General features: G+C 38.9%; 1 protein-coding gene across 1 annotated transcript; it reads left to right on the plus strand.

The window, feature by feature from the left end:
* The first annotated feature begins 229 nt into the window (after positions 1-229).
* On the plus strand, positions 230-2016 carry helt (helt bHLH transcription factor). Its single transcript, XM_063884598.1, is given in 5 exon segments — positions 230-333; positions 933-1037; positions 1209-1305; positions 1542-1661; positions 1664-2016. Coding segments are annotated over 5 exon segments (702 nt in total). The 5' UTR covers positions 230-306.
* The last annotated feature ends 21637 nt before the right edge of the window (positions 2017-23653 follow it).

A 23653-nucleotide genomic window follows, 5' to 3' on the forward strand; every position in this document is an offset into this window, starting at 1 on the left:
CAAAAGTAATCACGTGTCTTTTGAACAGCCACGTGGATTAACAAAGCAGGTTTGCCCCCCTGCTAGCCCATGGCTTTAGATTTTAACTATTTCTTTAACTGATCCTAAATGCACACATTTACCAAATGCATGGCTCTAATCCCATGGAATAATTTACACCATGAATGCCAGAGTCCCTTGGATGATCCCTTTATAAGGAACATCTTTCCCCTCAAACCTCAGTCTGCATCATCTCCTTCCAGAGCAACACATCTCTCCAACCTCCAGCTGCACTGATTATTGAAGAAGTTGGTTGGACATTTGTCGATGGCATCTAAAATGAAAGACAGAAAGGTACGCACTGCCTGTGTGCGCACTGCTTTAGGACTGAACTATTTTGGCGATGCTGCACTTTTAACACTTTTGGGTCACTTTATGGAATTTTGTATTTTTATATTTACCTCAAAAATGGTTCAAGTACAACTTGATAGAGTCATTTTGATGCTCCTGGAGGGAAAATATCTTCCACCACCTTTGTGGCACGTATTACTAAGCGCGCAAAACGGACTCAAACTAGCTTATCAGACTTATACTGGTTATTAAGGAATCCTAGTGTTAATATTTGGATTACAAAAAAGTTTGGTTTGCTTAATTTGCTAATTGAGATTTCAAATAGTTCCTATAGGACGTTATAGTCAAAAAAAGAAACGTATTGGAGCGCAGATGTCCTTTGCGCGCTCTGGAGCTGCAAAGCGCGCGGCGCGCAACACTCTGAGGGAGTTATAGTGTAGATCTCAACCTTAAACCTCTAAATATACCTCTTTGCTCCTCTCCTTTGTATACAGATCTTCCACACTGCTTCATTTGTGTCTATTTTTGGTAGAAACTAGCTGTAAATTGTATGTTTTATATCATCTTTGAATGCTCATGTTGTCTCTCCCTGTTTTTTACAGAAAACTCCCATCTCTCACAAAGTCATCGAGAAACGCAGACGGGACCGCATCAACCGGTGCCTTAACGAATTAGGAAAAACTGTACCAATGGCACTAGCAAAACAGGTATTGTAAAATGTCTGATATATATTTTCTTTGAGAGCTATCTTACATATTTTGCAACATTGATACTTTAGCAAGAACATATGCGTTAGTCAATCTTTCACGAAGGATCTGGGCATGTGAGTTTTGTTGTTAACATTTTCTTATCTTGGATTTTTGAAAATATTTTGGTAGAACTCTGGAAAATTGGAGAAAGCTGAAATCTTGGAAATGACAGTTCAGTACCTCCGAGCGCTCCACTCAGCAGATTTCCCCCGTGGGAGAGAAAAAGGTGAGCACTCTTTTCACGGAGCTCCGTCACATTACGCATCCCAACCTCACATTTCTGTTAACAGACTGTGTGGAAATGTTTACAATGCTGATTAGATATATCGCTCACTTATTTGTGTAGTTAAGTATTTTTTGTTTAATCCTATTTATATTCGTAAAATCGTGTTGCAAGTCCAGTTTTACGCACACAGACTATCTTCGGGGTTGTAATCGCTTTCTCGCTCTGATTCATTCCAGGTGAATTGCTGGCTGAGTTTGCAAACTACTTCCACTACGGATACCACGAGTGTATGAAGAACCTGGTGCACTACCTGACCACAGAAGACAGGGCTGAAACCAAAGACATCAAGTACGCACGGATCTCGCCTTCTTACAGTCTAAATCTCGTGTGGTCACCGAGCCTATGTTCGGCTCAGTCGCCTCGATGCCTGAACCGTGCGACTTTCTGAGCCAGCTGCACTCCTCTCCGGATCACCAAAGCCACAGTCCGTCTGACTCCGTGTACCAGCAGAGTCCACCGGGACACTTCTCCTGGCACAGCTCTACCCGCAGCCCGGGCATTTCGTACCCAACAGTTCCACTCTCTGCGCACACACAGCAGCACGGTGGATACTTGTCACCGGTGCAGGGACTCGATCACCACTATTTCAACTTCATTGGCCACACACACGCAAACACGTTTAGTTTGCACAGCGCGCAACACGCCATGTAAATAGTTTTGCTTAAGTTTTTATTTATATATTTGTGAATGATGGAAATGGATTCTGTACATGTTGTGAATAAATATTTCATACTAAAACTCAACTTTCTCTGTCATTCTTTAGACTCAGTTTAGTGGTTACATGTCGGTTTAAGAGCTTAAATCCTGAGATCAGCATGATACACAAAATCCTGTTGTTTTCTTGTAGTAAAAGTGACTAGAAAAGCATAGAGAGAGTGAGAAAATATTTTAAACCTCAACTTAACGTAAATTATCTGAAATGTTCTGAAATTGTGGCTTTACTGACGAATGGAAATATACAGAAAAGAAGTTAATGATACAGGTGCTTAAAGAGGGTTAACTATAGACTACATTTAAAAAACGTGGAGTCATTTTTTATTTTAAATTTGCTTGAGACAAACACTAGTTTCTTGAGTCTGGTCCGCAGACCTGTTTACGGGCTGATCTGTGGGTTTAATGGGTGTCACAGCAGGTTTCCAGGGGGCAGACATGAGCTTGATTCCCACTGATTACCATCCGCTCCTGACTTAAACAAACCTGCAGTTAACTAAACCATTGAGTCACCCAACACTCCCCCTTATTGACATTCAAAACTCTGATTGAATACAAAAAGGAGTTGAATTTATAGATTTGACAGTAAGAGAAATGGTCAAAATAAGACAAAAGTTGTATTTTGTTTTAACTTTAACCAAGTTGTATCTGTTTAAGCTTTAAGTTTTATAATTTATCAAGAGGGATGTTATGCAGGGATGACAGATATACCCATGCTAAATGTTGCTTTTTTATATGTAAATCTGTAGGTCCTTCATTAAAACATGTCTACAGAGCAGCATCAGAATCAGAATCAGAAGTACTTTATTTATACCAAACTGGGAAATGTTTGCGTTGCAGCAGCGAAATACAAACAGAAAAAAAACCAAATACAAATAATGAGAACATTAAAAAGTAAAGTCAAAATAAAAATGAATCAAAATGAATCAAAATGAAATACACAAATGTACAAAAAGGCAATAATAATACAGTGTAAATCATTACATCAAATCTGTGAGATCTGTGGGATCATAAACCTTTTAAAACGATCTCTTTCTCTCTAAAGGAAAGCCATATTGGTAGTTACTGATAGAAAGGGCACTTTGCCTTCAACTGAATCAGAAATTACTCTGATCAAAAGAGAGTTGTTTTTGCCAAGCTTGTGTGGGACCACAAAGTCTCAATGAATGTATTAAACTGCTTCCAGGCTCCTTCTGTCTTTCTTTAAGTAAGTTGTATAGTGTTGGAGAAGTTAAAAAAGGGATCAGGGTGTTTTTTTTTTAACCAAGGAGCCCCATTGTTGTGTATCTGAAAAGGGAACAATCTCTTCGTCTCTTGTGGTTTATCCTTGAGTGATTGCGAAGAAAAATCATCAACACCATGAAATCCAAGTTTCTCTCTGAGAGGAATTCAAGAAAACACCTTTTCCTCCTAGTTTTCTTTCAGAAGCATCTAAATCATTTCTTATACTTCTCCTGGGTCAACCTAAGTGATAATACCTTACCTTTCTACAAGACAACCTGAAAGGTGTGCTGTAGGTGTCCTCGGGTTGTCACGTAGGGACAGATATGATGGGTGGAGGAATCGTCTCTGGGTGGATGGGTACAGATGCATGGATTAGCCCACATTAATCGCCTGGGTGGTTGGATAAACCCACATTAACCAGCCCCTGACCAAAAAGACAAGCAACAAGAGAGCAAATGAAAGAAATGAAAGACAAGTGTCCACGCAGATGGAAAAGTGACAATACAATAAAAGAGAAAAGCCTTTCAGGGAATACTCAGGTCCCTGCAACTCCAATATTGGTTTAAATCCTGACTCTAAACAGGGGAAAAAAGACTCATGTTCAGCCAGATGAGAAAGATTTAGCTGCAGCACATCACATGAATAATAATAAATTGGGCACGGATAAAAAAGAGGACTATAAAGCACATTTATTGTCATGTAAACTGAGCCGCTGTGGTAAGGCTTCACTTTGAGAATGTTTATCTTACGCATTAATATCACATGGTGAACATTAACAATCCGCTCCTTTGATTATTATTAAATTATTCATCACTATAATGTCAAAGGAAACGCAATTTATACTCACAGTCTATACTTCATCTTTGATGAGCGTGAAGTCTGGAAAGTTGTGAGAAAAAAGACAAGTTTCCGCACCGTGTGAAAGAGGGACAACAATGTTTTCTTATAAATGTAAATTAATTCTCAGTGATGAACCCAAATCAGCTGCATTTTTCTTTATTTAAAGCTGCACTTCTATCTGCAGACACAATGCATTTTATACTGCCTGCCAACTTTGTTCAGTTTATAGAATATTTGTAATTATTTCTTCATTAAAACTTTAAACTTTTCAATATTTATATAGAACATTTTCATGAAGTTTATAGTTTTCTAAAGTTTAATAATAGTAGAAGTTTTCTTTTCCTCTGTTGTTGCGCTTACTGAAACACTAACTTTTTTTCTTAAACGGCTCTGAAGGAAGAGGATTTTTTTAGTAAACTAAAATGAAATTTAATGCAAAACCAATTTTGCCTCCATAACGTTTTTAAGTTATGAGACAGTGGTCAAAAGTAAGTAAGCGTACTTACTCAATAAGACATTTAAGGTGCATTCATTTTTACTCTCCATTTCCTTTTAATGTACTAAATGACAGAGGTATTGCACTTATTAATGCACTACATTACAGAGGTATTGTACTTATTAATGCACTACATTACAGAGGTATTGCACTTATTAATGCACTACATTACAGAGGTATTGTACTTATTAATGCACTACATTACAGAGGTATTGCACTTATTAATGCACTACATTACAGAGGTATTGCACTTATTAATGCACTACATTAATGTGACAATATCTGTAATCAAAATGAAATGTTAAAATAAATACCAATGTTAATGGTTCACGTTTCATAAAGAAAATACTTCAATATATTCTCAGTCATATAAAGTATAGATATAAAAAAGAAATCTGAGGACAAAGTCACACATTTACAAGAAAAAAATCATAAAATAATGAGGTTTTCTTTTGTCAAGGAACCAGATCGCTTCACTTTGTAAGGTTGGATAGGCCTCATCACACCATAGAGGCAGCCTTTTACTGTGTCTTATGCCTGCAGTGGAAGACCAAAGCTAGTTGCTATTGGATTTGGCAATAAAAGAAGTGATTTTAGCCTACAACCACTGCTTCCAGTCTTTTATGCTAAGCTAAACACCTGATGGCTGTAGTTTCAATGGACAGACATTATAGTGGCATCAGTCGTCTCATTTATCTCTGATGAAATTAAGAAAGTAGGGGTCAGTAGTCCAACGATTGACTGCTGTCTCCTAAAGGGACACCAAAAAGTGCCCTGTAGGCGTCTGATAGGTGCTGTTCTGATCTTTGCTCCCGCATGAGCCTCAAAGTCAGGCTCAGACAGTTTGCTAAGCTTCTGAGAGTGGAACAGCAAATCTCCTATCATGGTGTAGTGTGTTTGTAGTGTCAGTGTGTGTCTTTGTGTGTGTCTGTGTGTGTGAAGGGGGTACAGTCAAGCTTTGGGATTGGAGCCAAAGAAGAAGTACCCAAGCTGTGAGAAATCCAACAGTCAGAGTCCGTTGGTAATTTAAAGTCCTCCAGTGGCATCAGATCTCTGCCGGCTCACCTCAGGATGGTCGTCTGATCTCGAGCATGAAAAGAGATAGAGAGCAGGGGGGGGAGAGAGACAGAAGAAGAGAGTGAGAGAAACAGAAACAGTGAGCGATAGAGGGAGTGTTAAGAAAAGGGGGTAAAGGGATGAAGATCATTCCCACAACAGATACCACTATCTCACAGGGTTTAAAGGGCCCCCTTTCTGTACACCTCCCCCCACCTCTGCCTCCTCCTCCTCCTCCTCCTCCTCCTCCTCCTCTGTCTTCCCCCTCCCCCCCCTTTCCTCTTACCAATAATGCCAAAACTTGGCAGCCAACCCAGAGCAAATGAGCAACAGTTTCCCATCAGAGAGAGGCAGCCATCCCTCTGCCTTGGCACCAGCGATGTCTGAAGAAAGAAGGGCACTGTAAGAAGAGAGACATGAATGGAGTCTGTTAGGAGAAAGAAAACAGCACATATCAATGCCTTCTGATTGTCTGGGGGTGATTCTGGTGAGAGCACATCACAGAGCTGAGAGTAAACGGGGACAATATTTGACATGATGATGAGCATTTATCAAAGAGAAAGGTATGTTTCTGGACAAAATCACACAAAATAAATATATTTAAATCATCATTTTCAAGACAATTTCGAATTTTGATTTGAAGACAACTTTTGATTTTGTTTTTTGCTCTGACACTCAAATACTGTATGTTAGGCCCAATATAAGAGATGGATATGGAACCTGTCTAAGTTGCATCTTTACAGTGTTTTGCCCCCTGCTAAGCGATGAGGGCTTCACCTTTCTGCACTTGGCACAACCCTCGATGTGCTCACCAGCAATGCCATCAGATTATGCAAATCCATGGTGATGTCCCATTCAACCCTTCTCCATTTAGAACTGAGATTTTTGAGCCAGAAATGAATAGAGTGATAAAAGAAGCAGTGTTTTTAAAAACGAGGGTCAAAGACATCTACGATACAAATGAAAACATAATGAATACTGTACAGAATTCCCCACTGTGGACCATCATTTCTGTCACACCCTCGCTCTTTGTCTTCTTCTGTTGTTTTGTCAACTTTTTCTGTCAAGGGCACAGCCGCCTAAGACAATCTGAGAAATATGGAGGCAGAGAGAGCAGCATGGGAACAGTCCAACAAGCGTGCAACAACACACCATAGAAAAGAGTTAAAGAAACAAAAACAACAAACAAAAAGAAACAAACTGGGACCAAACTCTTTGTTATTCATGGGAAAAAAGAGCAAGCTTGTTAACTTGCACAATTAAGGTATCATTTGCCAAGTTCTTTGTTTTTGGGGGACAAAAGGTTGAGTGAGCGTGTTTTAGATGTGGTGCTGTGAGTTCCAGGGTGGGTTTGGTTATCTGGTGTGCCACAACAAGGGGCACTTTTGTCACGAGCACAGACAGTGTGACATCGGAAAGTGCTCGAGATAAATCAGGTAATTTTGCATGGTGGTTAGACAAAGAGCGCCATACATTCCAGTTCCTGTGAGCGTTTATAAAAGGGAGTATGTGTTAAGAGGAGGCAAATTTAACAATAACACCATGTGAGTAATTTCACAAGACGTCTCCAATAGAGTGGCATAATTTATGATTTAAGGCCTTTTTGTTAAAGACTAATGGCATTAAGTTGGACAACATCAATAAATTATTCATATTTGGAGAACCCTTAATAAAGATATCAGCCTAATATTGCATTCCCTTCCATGTCAAGAAATCAACTCTCGGTGGTTTAACTTTGAGAACACACACAGTAACACGTTGCACAACTCTTCTACAGTTTATCAAGCTTCATTATTGGGTAATGTCTGACATTTATCTATAAATGGAATATTCAATGAATAGAAACATACCATATTGCAACTTCCTTTTCAGATATTTCTTTATATGTTTTTTTATATCAACCCATTGATGGCCTAAGATTGTCTCTTATTTTTCAAAAACAACACTTTTTTATTTCTTCACATTTATTAATAACTACAGTATGTCTTCTTATAGACTAAGATGGCGCAAAGGACGGCTGCGCTCTGTTTTTTCTTGTTTTGTGTGTTAATTTATTACATTTTTAGTTTTTTTCTTTCTTTAACTTTGTTTATGTATGCACCACATAAACCAAGACAAGTTCCTTGTATGTGTTAACCTACTTGACAATAAACCTGTTTCTGATTCTGATATCAATTTGGGATTTATCTGAAACCATACATTTCCTTTAATTCTCAAAGTTTTGAGACACAATTAAAAAGCTTTAAGGAACACAATTAACCCTTTAAACAAATAACGCAGACTGGGTTTTCACTGGAAAGAGATTCAAAGAAAATCGTAAACGTCGGAAGCTAAAAATATTTCTTCTAGTAAAGTTATTCAAGAAAGTTTTGAAATGTTCAATTCAATTTTATGGTACTCATTCTTCCCCTTGAAGAAAATAAACATACATATTTACTAGAAAAGACTAGAACAGAGAGCAGGTGGAGCAGATAAAACCTAAAATATCTTCATTGTTGGACACCACCAGAGTACATGAAAAAATCGGCTTGTTTTTTTTAATGTGAATCTGTACTTTAAAAGATGTAACAAGTGTTCAAAAAATCTGAATTTATATTCCTGATCAAGCATAATTTGAGTGAAGCTGTGCAAGAAGCAAAAGTTTTGTCTTTGCTTCAAAAGGGAAATAATTAAATCATCCTGTTGAGTTGTAAACTGCTCTCGTGTCTGTTGTCAGTTCACTTTTCATTTCCCAGCATCAAACACTCAAGTCCCCTCTTTCTCCTCCATTCTGCAAGTTGAGCTCAAGATCTCCAGCAGAATTCCCGTCTTGGGATTCAATGAGGAGAGCCGTCCTTTCAGCTTCAATCACTCTCGTGCTTGTGAGGCTGCATTCACGTGTGAAGGTTTCTTTTTGAAAACCTTTAGGTTGTACTCCGGCCGGTTTATTCCTGCTAGAAATCTTTCTCAAGCATAACGCTTCAGTGGCGATCGGAGAGTATGAAAACCGACAACATGAATCAGGAGAATGCATCATGAAGCTCTTTGGGAATGTGAAAGACCGTGTGTTTGCGTGATGTGGTCAGACGGTCACAGCTGAGGCACCTGACAAACTTGACGCCCCAGTCGACTCTTTGCAGGGCCAAAAAGAAAGGGTAAATAAAACCCAGAGGTCCTAATGTGCTCCCTGTGCGCTTGGCTGGACTCATGAGGGGCGAGCATGGTATGTTTGCCCTTTTGTCCGGCTAGATGACGGACGTTCCTCTGTATTTATCTGTGTCCGGGGCCAGCGTAGGGCCAGCGAGAGGGGACCCCAGGGCGCCACAGGTCACCCTCTGAGGTCACAATCTGAGTAACCAATCCAAAGAAAGAAGTAAAGCAGAAACAAGATTGGCAGGCAGTGAGGGTCGAAGACGTCATCTCAAGTGACTGCATGTATTAAACTGAATGAGTTGAAGTACATTTTCTCATGTGAATGTTGGTAGTGGGGCTCAATGCTTTATAATTGAGCTTAAAGAGCTTTTTTTTTAAAGGTAAATGAAGATGAATCAGTACCAAAGAAAGACATTCAAACACTGAGAGGAGAGATAATGGCAACATATTTTTGAACTAAGATCAATTTGATAGATTTGAAAAGTGTTTCCTTATGGTTTTACAGTGTTTTAAACAGTCTGATTGGTTGGTATGGCAGTGGTCATTGTGCTGCTGGCCGAAGCGGTCATACCCTAAGTGACCTCAGTGTGACCTTCACAGCAGGGCACCCATGTCGGACACCAAGAACACGATGAAGCACAACACACACCATGGAAAAACAACCACATAAGGCAGAAAATCAGTTTGAAATAATAAAAGAAATTGATCAAATGAGACAGGGGCTTTGAATGATCATTGACGTTTGATTTGTATGTATATATATAGTATACTGCAGGAGTATATACACATACTCTAGAAACCTCACATTGGTTTGTGATCGTTTTAGTATACACATGTTTGTTAAAAGCAGTAAATAAAAAAATAAAAGCAGTTTATGGATGTGAGAGTTTCAGTGTGTTGAGTCAGTTCTCATGCGTCTGAAATGTCTATAAAAAAATGTGAATATTGTTGGACTTCTGTTGACTTTTAGATAACATTAGAGAGATTACATGAAATTAGCAGAGGGAGGGAGTAACATGCAACAAATGTCACCATCCGGACCCAGATAAAATGAGGACAGAAGACTACCTAAACTACTGGGACCCTGGGCTGCAAAAGAATTTCTCCAACCAGAAACTGATATCCATCAGTTGCTACGGTATGTAGACTTCAATTTCAGTGAGATAAGTGCTTGTTGGAGTTTACGTAGTTCAAAAGGTTAATTATAACCTGCATTTGTTTTTGTAGGTTCAAATATTGTTATAATATTATTTTTTTCTTACAACCAACATTTTATTCTCAACAGTGACTGAGATTTTGGTTCATGTTTTCTTCATGTCATCACCTACAATAATAATCTGCAGGGGTTTTTTTTTTTTCATTGAAATTGTTCATTTACTATGGGAATATTAGTATGACAAAATAATATTAATTTTAAAGATCTGAATATTAGCTTTTAATTTGTAACCTAACCCACATAATTAAATACTCCAATTTCCATTTACTGAGAGAGTGAGATGCAGTTGAAAACTCGAGTTAAGCTAATTTTGTCAAACATTGTTTCTATGTGTTGATATATGCCTTTTACAAATCTCACTCCACACTGCTGCCCCTTCTGAACTCGCGCTATCAGCACAGAGCCAACATTCACACAAAGGAGGGTTTTACCCCCCCAACATTAACACCCATTAGGAAAACAAACAACGGCTTGAGAGTGCATTATTCAGAGGTATCTGCAGCACACACAGTTGGCAGCTCTGCCCGACAACATGCCAACATCGGGCTGACTCCCAGGCTCCCGAGGCGGGGTGGGGATCCATTCAAACACTGATAAAACAAACTGCCTCTGTGATTCTCTGACGGACACAGACACATTTAATGTTGTTAGATATCAGACAAAGATCCAGAAAAAGTCAATATAATATCACAACTATTTAGAAGGAAATTAGATCATGTCTGTATGTTAGCTTAGTTCTTATAGCAACGTTTTAATACCTATAAATTAACTTTCGTTTGAGATATTCTCATGTCTGCCCTGTGAATAATATTACATTTCAAGAGGCTCCCATTACATTAAAAGTCTCGAAGACAAATGTTTGATTTCTTAATTATTGCAGCTGATTTTATCATTTGACCCGTTAATGCAGTCAACTTTTACAAGTCTTCATAAATTTATAAAATCCTCGTAAAGTCAGAACAAAGTATAGGAATTTTAACGTTACACATTACTGAGAGAGTGTCTTATTTTTTCATTCTGAATAGTGTTGACAAAAAGGCGTACAGATACATCCATAATATCTACTAAAGGCTGAGCTGAATGCCTGTGGAAACCCCTATCTATAGGGTTGAGTATTCTCTGCTAGAATCCAGCGGTAGAGAGAGAAAAAGGAGGATTAAAAACAGCCACAGAACAAGTCAGCGTTTGTCAGGAGAAGACACCCACAGATAACTTTCTGAATGGCCGCTTACGCTTCTCCTTTTCTCTCCCCATCATAAGATAGGACAGGAGAGAAAAAGGACTAACAAGATGCACATTTTACATTGAAAACTGTTATTGTTCCCCTCCTAATCTGGCCCACCATCTGAGAGGAGGGCTGCGCTAAAGAGCGGGGGCTTTAACGGGAGGACGAGAGCCAACTCAGGGACAGGAGAGGAGAAGGGGAGAGAAAGGGGGGAGGCAGGGGGTTGGTCTTTGGCTTTAAGGAGGGGATCAGTTGGGAAGTGTAGAATGGATGTTTCTTTTTCTCTATGGGGGGAACTTTGTATTTGACTGTTGTTTGTATCTGTCTTTCAGGGGCCTGATCCCCGTGGGCCTGGACAGAGAGATGCCTCTATATGTGTTAGCATGTGTGGAGTAGTGAGTGTGTCTTCACTATGTGTGTGTGTGTGTGTGTGTGTGTGTGTGAGGCAGAGAGAGACTGATGGTGGGATCTACCCCTCTTCTTTCCTACAGCTGCAGCTCAGCGGATTAGCCGTCATCCACAAGGCAACATTACACAACTAGCCTTTGAACAAAAGTCATGGATACTATTAATGATATGGTAATCCGTAATGGAGCTACCTCCCAGTAGTGATTATACTGACATGGGAAGAATGTCCAAGAGTCCTGGACGCAACTACCCAAACAACACTGTGGCTATTGTTGGCAGGCCTGGTCTGAGGCCTGCACCTACATCCACTGGCATCAGCGGACCAACAATCCCTTCCTCTTGCACACACACACACACACACACACACACACACACACACACACACACACACACACACACACACACACACACACACACACACACACACACACACACACACACACACACACACACACACACACACACACACACACATACTGCCTAACACGCACACACACACTGCCCCCTGCTTCTTGACACCCTTCCCTCCACCCCGATCACCCTATGAATAAAAATGAAAACCCAAAAATGGATGGAGCGAAAGAGAGGGAGTGAAGGGGGTGGAAGCGGAGGGGAGAAAAACAAAGTGTCTTGGCCAGGATCAGCCAGGGATTTCTCCCTATGTGGTTCCCACACATTGACTCCCTCTCTCTACCCGCTCCATCTTTTCTCGTCACAGCCAGGGAAGACCACACAAACACTAAATGATTCCATGATTTAATCTCGGACAGTGGTGCAGGGATGAGATGCATGAGAGCTGAGTCTGCTTGTCTTTTTTTGCCACCACAGTGGGTGTGTTTGGGTGGAGGTGGAGATGCGGGGGCTTGGGGAGAGGCCACTGTTTGCCTGGGTAAATGTTCTCCGTAGGGCAGGCTGGGCCACAGCAGGGGTGTTTAACCCTCAAAACTTGTCTCTTTTAAATACAATTACCAGTTTCTCTGTTCACTGCGGTCTCTAATCCACTCTGATGTTAGTCCAGTTCCCGAGGTGACTAGGTAACACTCTGCAGATGAAGTGTGTATGATGTAACAACTGTAATGAATACAAATACAAAACATACCTACGGATTTCTTTTGTAGCTCAATAACTTTTGACATTTTCTAATGTCATAAGAATCCATGCATTGCTTTTAATGGTTCCTAACAGAGTATAAGTTAATTCATTAGGGGAAGTATTGTTCACACTAAGCTCGTGTCAACTGTCCATCACAGGGCTAACTCATTAATAATGGTATATTGTTACCATGGGGAAGTTTGTTCTGTGTTTAAAAAGCATCAATAATAAATGGTTTTAAAAAAGTAAATACTGTCTATGCCTACATGGTAGATCGGTGGTTGAGTAAGTCCAGTATGGACCTGAGAGGGAGTTGAATGCAAATCATTTAACATTGCATTAAGTTTGGAGACTCACAACAGAGTAAGGGTCTAGATCTAAAATATGCATTGTCCACACTTCCTAGATTGCAAACAACAACATTGTTTTGTCAGATCCATGCCGCGAGTCTGCCATGCCAAAGCAAAGACTATAAAAGTCTACAGAGGACATTTACTGTCTTTCACTTGCTGAGCAGTACTCCCTATGATGAAAAAACTGACCTATTGCAAAGGAAATCTTAAATACAACAATTACAAACACATTAATCCTCTATGTGGTGACTCAGAAACTGAGCTTAAAAGAGTTTCACAAAATGAAGCTTTGTAAAGTTATAGAAACGTAGCGTGGAAAAATCGTTTTTTTTTTGCTCAGAATTTGAAGTTACAGAGGCGTACAAGTCTGGTGTGAGGATGTGTGGCCACAACATGTGAGCGCCGCCCACTGAGATAAACCATGCAGATATTATGCCTCCCAAATGCCACACACAGAACACCCCCCACACATCTACACAGACAGACCAGACCAGACAAGATAAGATAAAACAGACTGACAGATTATCAGACTAATAACCACATTTCCACATTAGTGTTTCACTAAGTGTTTAAATGAAACTAAAGGATTTAGTCAAAAAAGAATTATTGAAAGATTGTCGGATATTATTTTTGTGTTGTAAATTAAGTTTGTTAAAGCTGGGGTATGTAACATGTTTTTGTCGACACATGACACAAAGAAATGTCTGTTTTGATTTTTTAGTTGTTTTTCAACGTAGGCAATTGTTGCCATTACTGGAACAGCATCTTTCCATGCTTTTTTTTCAACGTTACATCGGATGTGAATAGCATGCACAACTTGCATTTTTAGAAACGCGTGGGCCCTCTTTCTGAAAAGACCTGTGATTGGCCAAAGCTGAAATTGTAATTTATTTTGATGTACTGTATGTATGTGGCACAGTTTGCAATTTAAACTAAATCTATTGAACTGAAAGTTTAAGATTAATGCTTTGTTCAAAATGCAATCAACAAGTGTTGCCATCTACACTGTCACTGATATGCTGTTTGAAAGTTGCTCAGTCGCTTGTTGTTATGGTTATGTTGTTAAATAGCAATTGGAACTGACTGAAAAGGATTTTTCTTTCATGCAATTGGTTAACACTTCATTGAGCCTTGGATAACTTTAAAATGAGTTCTCAACTAAACTGATTCTCAACTTCCATTCAATTTAAATGTAGGCCTTTGCTTCCTCACTTCTAGTGTGATCATAATTTAGTTAACTGTGTGCATTGTAAACAAATGAAATATAAGTTAGTGTGTAAAGAGTGGCATAAGTGCAATTTCAACATTGAATGAGAATAGGAAATGTTATCAGGTATTAAACAGTTGGTAGAATGGTTGAATTATGTGTTGCTACACGCCCTTAATCCTAACACTGTACCAGTTTTGATAATATGACACACAGTGTTAAAGTGCTGTTTCAGAAACAATAGACACAAAAATATCGTATTAATCCTCAAAAAGGTTTCGCAAAACGTTCTTTAGACAAAGCAAATTTGAAGCCGTTCTTTTCAGGAGGGCCTGTTAATTTATGCAAATTTGCAAACAACATTTAAAATGCCACTTCTTAACCATTAGGCTTACTCTGGATCAGTATTCTTTGCAACAGCCCTCTCCTTACTTGACTGATATGTCAAAGTTGAGGACATGGCGGAAAGAAGAGAATAAAAATGCCACACAAGCACTGACATAGGGATCAATCCGATTGGAATGATTTTGCATTTCTACGTTTTGAATAAAAATGAGTGCGCTAGACGGTGGAGCAGTTTGATTAGTGGGATCCTTAAGTCCCTCGAAGCCTTCACGGCCCTTTCTCTATTCCGTCACTGCAAGAAGAAAAGTCGTCTTTCTCTCTTTTCAGAAGTCCCTTGGTACCCTGGCTTTTTCCTCACTGTTGGTATAACAAAATCCCCATTGAAAACAACCCTTGTCACCTGTCAACTAAGCCAGGCTGGTTTGCTAGGTCTTTATCCCCAGCACATACACTCACACGTACACAGAGGCTGACTCCCAGCCCCCACCCCATTTATGCACATATCCCCTACATTCATAGAAAATACATAGACACAGACACAACTGCAAATCCCTACCACACACACGCACACACACACAAACACACACACACACGCACATACACACACACACACACACACACACACACACACACACACACACACACACACACACACACACACACACACACACACACACACACACACACACACACACACACACACACACACACACACACACACACACACACACACACTCACCCATGCTCACACACTAAAACGACATGTCTGAGAGCTGTTACTATAGCAGTTTAACATTCATTACCCTGTTCACTTTAACAAACGTCCACACTGGGATGGGCTACTTTCAGCTGCTGCCCGGGGCTTCACATGCTCCAAGCAAAGAGCCTGTTGCATCGCCGGCTAGCTGCTGACTGGATAAGACAAATTCATGCAATCAGGAAAAAATTACAAATAAATGGTAAACATTTCTGTGAACTGGTGTGAACTTCCTGATGACAGAGAACACCTTGTTGTGTTAAAAGATAATAATATTATTATAATGCACCTTATTTAATATATTTTCAGGGTTGATTTGTGGTCGTACTTAAATGATATAGGTGTTCATAATAGTTCTTTGTTGTTTGTTCAGAGCTGTTTTATTTTATTGGTTGTTAGGACTCTTTTCTTATTATTTTTTATATATTGTTTTTTTCCCCTTCAATAATTGATTAGGTGACTAAGTTTAAGTGTTAATAAGAAGAAGTAATTTATCTTTAAGGAGGACTGGATTTTTAATGATCATGTGAGCACATTTTTTTAAACCATCCATCAACCTACAAACTATAATGAAGCAGGTCTAAAGATGTTTTAAGTGCTTGAATTCTAATGTGTGCACAAATTACAATATGTTAAGATTCTCACCTGTGAAAATGTTTTATAACTGTTAATATATGTTTTACAGCACATTGTAAATAGTTGTTCATGTGTATTCTGTTGTCAGAATTACAGCCATGATAAACTGTGTAATCAAGTATTGATTAACAGTTTGTGCACATGTAATGAGTTTTTCATAGAAAGAATATATGTTTACATGGACAATATGCATTAGGTGTAAACAGATATATTATGTGTTTGAATACTGCTTTAATGCAAACAAAATGAACTGTTACCGCATGACTGAATACTTAACATTGTGTACTTCAAAAATCCATAGAGTCAGTGATTTAGCATGGCAGTGAAGTTTCATTTTCAAAGGTTGTATTAATTGATTGAGGTTCGTTTTTTTTTTAAATGTGACGTGGTTGTGTGTGTGTGTGTGTGTGTGTGTGTGTGTGTGTGTGTGTGTGTGTGTGTGTGTGTGTGTGTGTGTGTGTGTGTGTGTGTGTGTGTGTGTGCCTGTGTAGGAAGGGGCATTGCTTCATCCCAAACTACCATGATGATGAGGTAGTGAGCGTTTCCGTTGTTGACCTGTGAGAGCTTGTGCAGCAGCTGTACAAACCTGAGCTTAAGTCCTGAGCTTCACTCTGGGAGGGGGAGGAAGGGGGAGGCAGAAGAAACATGGGTGTTGGGTGGTGGTGTCCGAGGGGATGTGTAACTGATGGCCGTAGAGAGACGTAAGGGTCAGAGCAGAGGGTGGTCATCCGGCCCGGTCACTTAGTCGTGGCCCAGCGTGCCCCGAGCAGCCGCCGCTGATTAATCCGCTGACAGGAGCTCGGACATCGAGGAGCTTCGCCCCACACAGAAAGGTCACAGGGTCAATCAGCCCTCTCTCCGGCCATCAAATCAAGATGGACCCACAAGCAGCGACTGATCCCCCAATCAAAGGGTCAGTGCTGCATTGTAACCACATTAACACACACACACACACACAGCCAAACACATACACACACTGACACAGAAACACACATCAAAACAAATTGATTTATCAAAGGTGTTAAGGCTTTTTTAAGTCTAATCTACTTTTAGGGTTTTCAGATTATCTTTCACCGTGTTTTAAGAGAGACAACAAGAATATGACGGTGTAACCTTTGGCTTAATGCGTATGACATTTATAGGGAGGTTTTGTATTTTGAATAATTTAACAGCAGAGGGTGAAACTGTGAAGCCCAATGGAACAGAAATGTAATACTAAAGTTTCCACTCACCTTTGGAAGTTAACATTTCTGGAAAACAAAATCACATTCCAGTTTAATTAGCATTTTATCAGTGTTTGGGAGAATGTACAAGCTGTAAATACTAAAAGTTCCTTACCTGATTTGGGAAACCCAGTCTCGGGCTGCAACTAAACATTATTTGTAGTAATTGGTCAATACTATTGTTGATTCTTCAAATTATACATGTATAAATTCCTTTTACATGTGGCCACAACAAAAAAAAGGGAAATGTTTTTTATTACTTGAGGTTTTAAACAGTTTCAAACCCAAAAACTATTAATAATAATTACAGGCTTTCCTGTTGTTTAATTGTAGAGAATTCCCCTCGCCTGGAAAACACCCAAAGAAATCCTTAATATTGTTATTACTATTTTCTTCAGGATGAAAAGAGATGAGAAGCAAATGCAACACATTATTTTTGAGAGCAGATCGTGTTTAAGCCGTCAGTCACTACAGTTACCAGCAAGATGCTCAAAATCTGGGGGGCTTTCATGGGCTACACTATTTCCCAGGGGAACAGTACATTTATTGATAATTAGCTAATCTATTAACTGACAAATTGTTTCCAGATATGCATTATATTAAATCCTCCAAATAATAACACCGAGGATGAATACAGCAGCGTGTTTTTACCTGCAACCAAGTGGAGTTTTAAAACAAGTTATTTTAAGCATGCACATTACATTTTCTTTATATCTATCTCATAAAATAGTGTCAGGCTTTTCGTCTTTTCTCAATTGCTGCAAGTTTTGAGTAGAAAAGGCGTCTCCTGTTTAGCATCCACTTGGCATACCATTATGGAGGGGTGAACCAGAAAACACATTGCAACTCATTGCAAGCAAAAACAAAAAAGCTGTGTTAAATGTAACTGAAGCTTAGACTATAGGTATCACTGTTTGTTGATTTATCAAAGAAGTATTGATACAAATGTTTAATGTCAAATCTGGAGTCATTGTTACTTGTTTGTATTATTTTGTTGCTTTACTAGCATCCAATTAGCAACTGTTTTCACTTCCTGCCTATTTAAACTCTGTTCAAAAGATGTGTGAAGAATACAACAACCTACATGAATGATTTTTTTTTTCAGGTAATACGTTGTAAAGATAAAAAGAAAACCTGCAACACAGAATTAAACATTTCTGAAGCCTTCCGGTTTAATTGGGTGAAGTCATTCTTTTTTGCTTTTGGTTTGAAGTTTTACTCTGAATACAGGATGAACATAAAAGATGTTCTCTCCACAAGAACAACCTCTCCAAAACATAATGTGCATGATAAAACCAATACATTTACATACCAGCACTTCTACACCAGAGACACTCTACAGGTTAAACTCTTGACAAGCTGTGTGACAAAGTCTTCCTCATTACATACTCCAATTCCAGATGAGATTATTTCACAGCTAAAATGACCCCTCTAATTTGGGACTAAGGGCCTTTAAGAGGGTTTCGAAATCTGTTTTAAATGGACCTTGGGTTTGAAGAGGTTCTTGTATTTCTGAGCAGAAGGAAGAATGAATGAATGGAGTTCACACCCTTATGTAAAAGGGACCATCATCTTGAGGGTGCTACAAATATATTGCTCCTCTGAATTGATTAGCTTTCTTGAGCACCCGCCAGTCCAAGTGGAATTCTTTTATTGTGAGATAAGAGATGAGTGTTGCTATTTAAAATGCTCTATACATTGGTGCAAAGAAAACAAGTTAGAGGAAGGTAATGGGGGACTGAAACACTTCAGCAAAGAAATTAGAGTTTTTGTTCTGTCTTCACATTGTGTTGTGTGGCTTGTTACGAAATCCCAAGGGTGCACTGACATTAATGCACCGGATGCTAATATTAAGTGTTGGCACCATACATTCATTTATATTATTTAATAGTTAAACATCTATGTTCTTGCCTATTTGTTTATAGTTCATTTACTATTATTAAGTGTAATTATTGTAGTTGATACATCAAAGAAGTTATTTATGCTTTTATTCTTAAGGCGGTTATGGGCACCGGATAATTTGGGGCAACTGGTGGTTATGTATATATTGGACAGAGGTGGTTTTGGGATGAGTGCAGCAGAATAAGCAAACGGTTTTTTTCACCAGGAGAAGCCACAGGTAGAAACCATTGTTCTTTATGTGTTAGATTAATGGAATACAAAAAAATAAATGCACAAAAGGATATTCTTGTCTGGACATTGAATACTTTCCTGTGTATGTTTCGCTTACTGGTGCCCCAGCTGCAGTTTCATTGAGAGTGAATTACATTAAGGATAAACAAAATGTATTACCAAACTATAATTCTCAAAGTATTTTGGATCAAGGATTCTTGAAGCACTATCCTATACACTGCATTGAACAATTTAAGCAAAGATCATGTTTTTTCTCAACAGGCTGGATGAAACTTTCCTTAAAAAATTTGAAAAAACTAAACTATAGCGAACTGCAAATATGTTTGTGACTGTTAAAATAACACCATGAATAAATAATGGAGATTACATGTCTGAATTTACCTTATCACATAAACACACAAAGACTCCCCCTCCTAATCCTAATCGTACTCATCCTTTAGACTTGCTAAACCCAGAAAATAGACTGTGAGCAAAGTTTACTTTGTCTAATTTATCCAATTTAGGGAAGTTAATCTGTAAAGGGGCTGTGTGCACTGCTGCTTCTCTTTCCCAACAACACAGCTGAAGAATAAACAGTGTGAACCTGGCTAGTATCAAAACTGAATAGTCCCAAAACCTTAACAACAAAGGCAACTGCAACACTTAGAATAGTGTATGTAATAGTACATGATGTTGATACACAGCTAAAGTTAGATATGATACTGTGTTGACCCTGCAATTTATAAGTAAGAAATAAACACCTTGAAAAAGCTATAATGAGATATACATGGTACATTTAGACTGTATATTTTCTGAGGTGTTGGCTGTAGGTACCTCAAACTGGCTGAAGCAGACACTGTCATGTGATTTGTACGAAGTGAATTGCAAGAAAGATATTGTGTAGTAACAAGGCGGTAAACATGGCCCTGCAACATGGGGGACTCTGTATAAAAGGCTGTGCTTCCCACAGTATATAGAAGGGCTCATATTAAAGTAAGTACAACAAAATAGTTCTTAGTTTCAGGTTATTTAAGCTAAATACCACTATATTGAAGCCTTTGTTATAATATGCTGAACCTTGGCACCACAGTGACCAATTTTGTTGTTAAGAAATAATTAGCTATGATTTCAGAATCCAGTCATATTGGTGAATACTGGTTTTGGACCAGCAGACTGCACTGTGACAAGTCTTGCCCGACGACGAATATTGTTAGATGTAAAAATGATTAATTACAAGGAAAACTGTTGGCTCACATCTGAATAAGGCCCCTGGCAACCCTAGACCTACCATCTCTCCATCTCTCCACCCCAGCACCGGATCTGCTCTCATATTCTCCCAGTCTTAATTTTCACCCCACCCCTCTTTCTCATGAACCTCGCTCCCTCAGCTTCTGAGTCTCTCACCCTCCACCCCCACTCCCGCCATGTCCATCCCTTCGTCCCCCACTGACTGTGTGTCTCCAGGTTTTCCTGATTGGTCATGGGGATTTCCCATCATACTGCATTGCAGTCTGTTTATGTGCGAGTCTGTGTGTGTGACTGTTCACCTTGGCTGCTCTGCCATTGGCTGCGGGTGAGAAATGTCAGCTGCATGACACTGTCTGTCTCTGTTACTTGTTTTTACACACAGACTGACACACATGTGTTTTTCACTCATATTGTCAGCCTGAGCCGTGGAGAGCTCAGTGTCTAAGTCTGCTCAGAAACACTCAGTGTGCATCCCAGCCTGTTGGATTTCAGGCAAAAGGATTGTATTAACATTTGACTTCAAACAGGAGAGCCTTGGGATCTAGCTTTGTGAGAGAATAAACTGCCAACATGATCCTCTTTTAGGAGGGAACTAAGCTTATGTTGCTGCAGAGCCTTGTTGTTATGTGCTTGATAATACTGCTAGCATTATTGTTTATATCACAAAAACACAACGTAATGTTTAATGTTTTGTTTATTTGATTTATATTACTACCAAAAGTCCACATTTCTATTGAGGTTAGTGCTGGCATTTGCAAATCAATAAGTAGTAATAAGTATTGTTTGTGGAGTCTCTGCGGCATAGAGTTCAATTGTTGGCTAAAAATAATACAGATTCTAAAAAACACCAATGCCAAATGTTGGATCGGGTGAGATGTTTTTTCTATATGATGGACATTGGCACTGTGGTTTATAAGTCCCTCATTCACTATCCTGCCGACATAAATACTCAATAAAAAAAATCAAATGTGTATTAGCGGGAAATAGTCCCCTTGTTTTCTAAAAACTTTTTTAAATTACCAAATGTTTTAGGATGTTAGTCAGCATTTTAAATAAATGGAACTACTAAGCTGTTAGCCATTTTTAAACATTAACGTCCTCAGTATGGACAAACAAATTGTTGTTTTAGGTCTGTATGGGCTTTGTTGGCAATACAACAAATATAAAATAACACCAGCCTTTGTTACGCAGCATCTAACTGATGAAAAAAAGAAATAAAAATAGGATATCAAAATAAAGACATTATGGACTATGATCAGTATTCAGAGACAAATCCTAAAGCAAATGATGTAGTATTAAGTATTTGTATTGATCAGACTTGTATTTTAAATGTATTATAAGATGCTGTGCTACATCAATGCAAACTTACTTGATTTAAGTCATTTCTGTGTTTTAACATCAACATTTTTCCGAGTGTGTCTTTTTTTGCAATAATAACAAAGTAGCAGTTTCTCTAATTAATTGTAAGAATTAGTTTAAAGGAAAAATGTAGTCTGAATCACATGCTTGAGTCAGAAGCAACCAGTGGTTCCATGCTGGTGAGTTTTGACCCTAATATCTGCGGTTTTAACCCTTTCTGACACTCATAATCTCCATTATCTTTGAGGCTCTACTGGTCTAAGATCTGAGGTCTAGGACGGCAGGGGTCCAGGGTATAAAATATGCTCGCCACAGTTGCCTCTTAACAGATAAAATCAGTGACTGTATTGGTGTTCGAGCTGTGCGTAACGGCTTTGCATATGCGTTTGTGCATGTTTATGTGTGTGGTGGGGGGGTCTAACTGTCTGACACCTGCAGCTCTTCATACTCAAAATGCAAATCCAAGCCAGCACCCCCTCTACGACCCCTCCTTCAATCTCCGAGATCCAAGGTTACTGAGCAACGACTTTCCACAAATCTAGATCAGATTTAAATAAAAGCACACAAAGAGTTTCAACAGCAATAAACAAGGAGTTAAGTTGTTGTTTTAAAGTAATACGAGAGGCACATTTTGTGATGTGTCTAACATACTGTTCTAATTCACCACCAAGAAAAAAAAGACTATTTGTTGTTGCTTTTTTATGTGTTTTGGAAATAATGTATGAGGCACATTTGCTGATAGAAAACTCCCTTCGACTTAAGTGTTACACTCTTTCTACTTGGTCAAAGTATGTTTTGTTTGTGACAAGTAATGTAATTGGTGTTTAATTAGACATTGCCAACAAAAGAAAGGTTTAAATAATAAATGTAAATTCAACCACAATTTAAAAATTGTTCAAACCAGCTAGAAAGAAAACCGTTTTCTTCTTTTTTTGTTTTCTGGGCACATGGCACTATTTTAATTTATAATTTGTTATATTTTAGTATTTCCATTTGATAAAGACTTAATATTGTATGATACAAAATGTCTGTTACAAGTTCAATATCAAAGTTAATTCATGTGCAGTGTAAAGATTTATTTAATAAGGAAGACGTTTCATAAAACAAGATTTCTCGTGATTTTATCCTGACTTTGACAATTGGTAAATATGTGATGTCTCATGTGACTTTAAAAAGTCAAAGTTTTACTGTTAGATATTTGCCTATTGAAAGTCTGTACAAGATTGTGAGAAATCTGAGAATTAAAATGCTTTAGAGAAAAAAAGACGCGTCTCAGATAAGTCTATGTGCTGCGCAACTCCAACAAAAACTACGACTTTTGCTCGCCCCTAAAGCAGGTGCAAGCCCCCGTTTCAGCAAGCATCTGCCTGACTGAAGTGCTGAAGTGAACAAGATGCTAAATCCCTAACCAGCTCCAAGGGTGCAGCTGAGCATGGCCTTTGACCTGGCTGGTGGGAGCTAAATAAGAATATTTCAGAGTGGGGAACAAGTAAAGTGATGCATTATTTCTATTGTTGTGAATGGAGTGTGGAGTAAATGAGGAGAAGCACCTGTCTGACTGGGTACCACATGCACTCTGGGGTTGTGAGCGATGCCCTTTAAAAGGTACCCAGCTCTCTGGTGCCACCCCCTGATTAAAAAGCACAAC

This window comes from Eleginops maclovinus, chromosome 5 (assembly GCF_036324505.1).
Source record: "Eleginops maclovinus isolate JMC-PN-2008 ecotype Puerto Natales chromosome 5, JC_Emac_rtc_rv5, whole genome shotgun sequence".
NCBI lineage: Eukaryota > Metazoa > Chordata > Actinopteri > Perciformes > Eleginopidae > Eleginops > Eleginops maclovinus.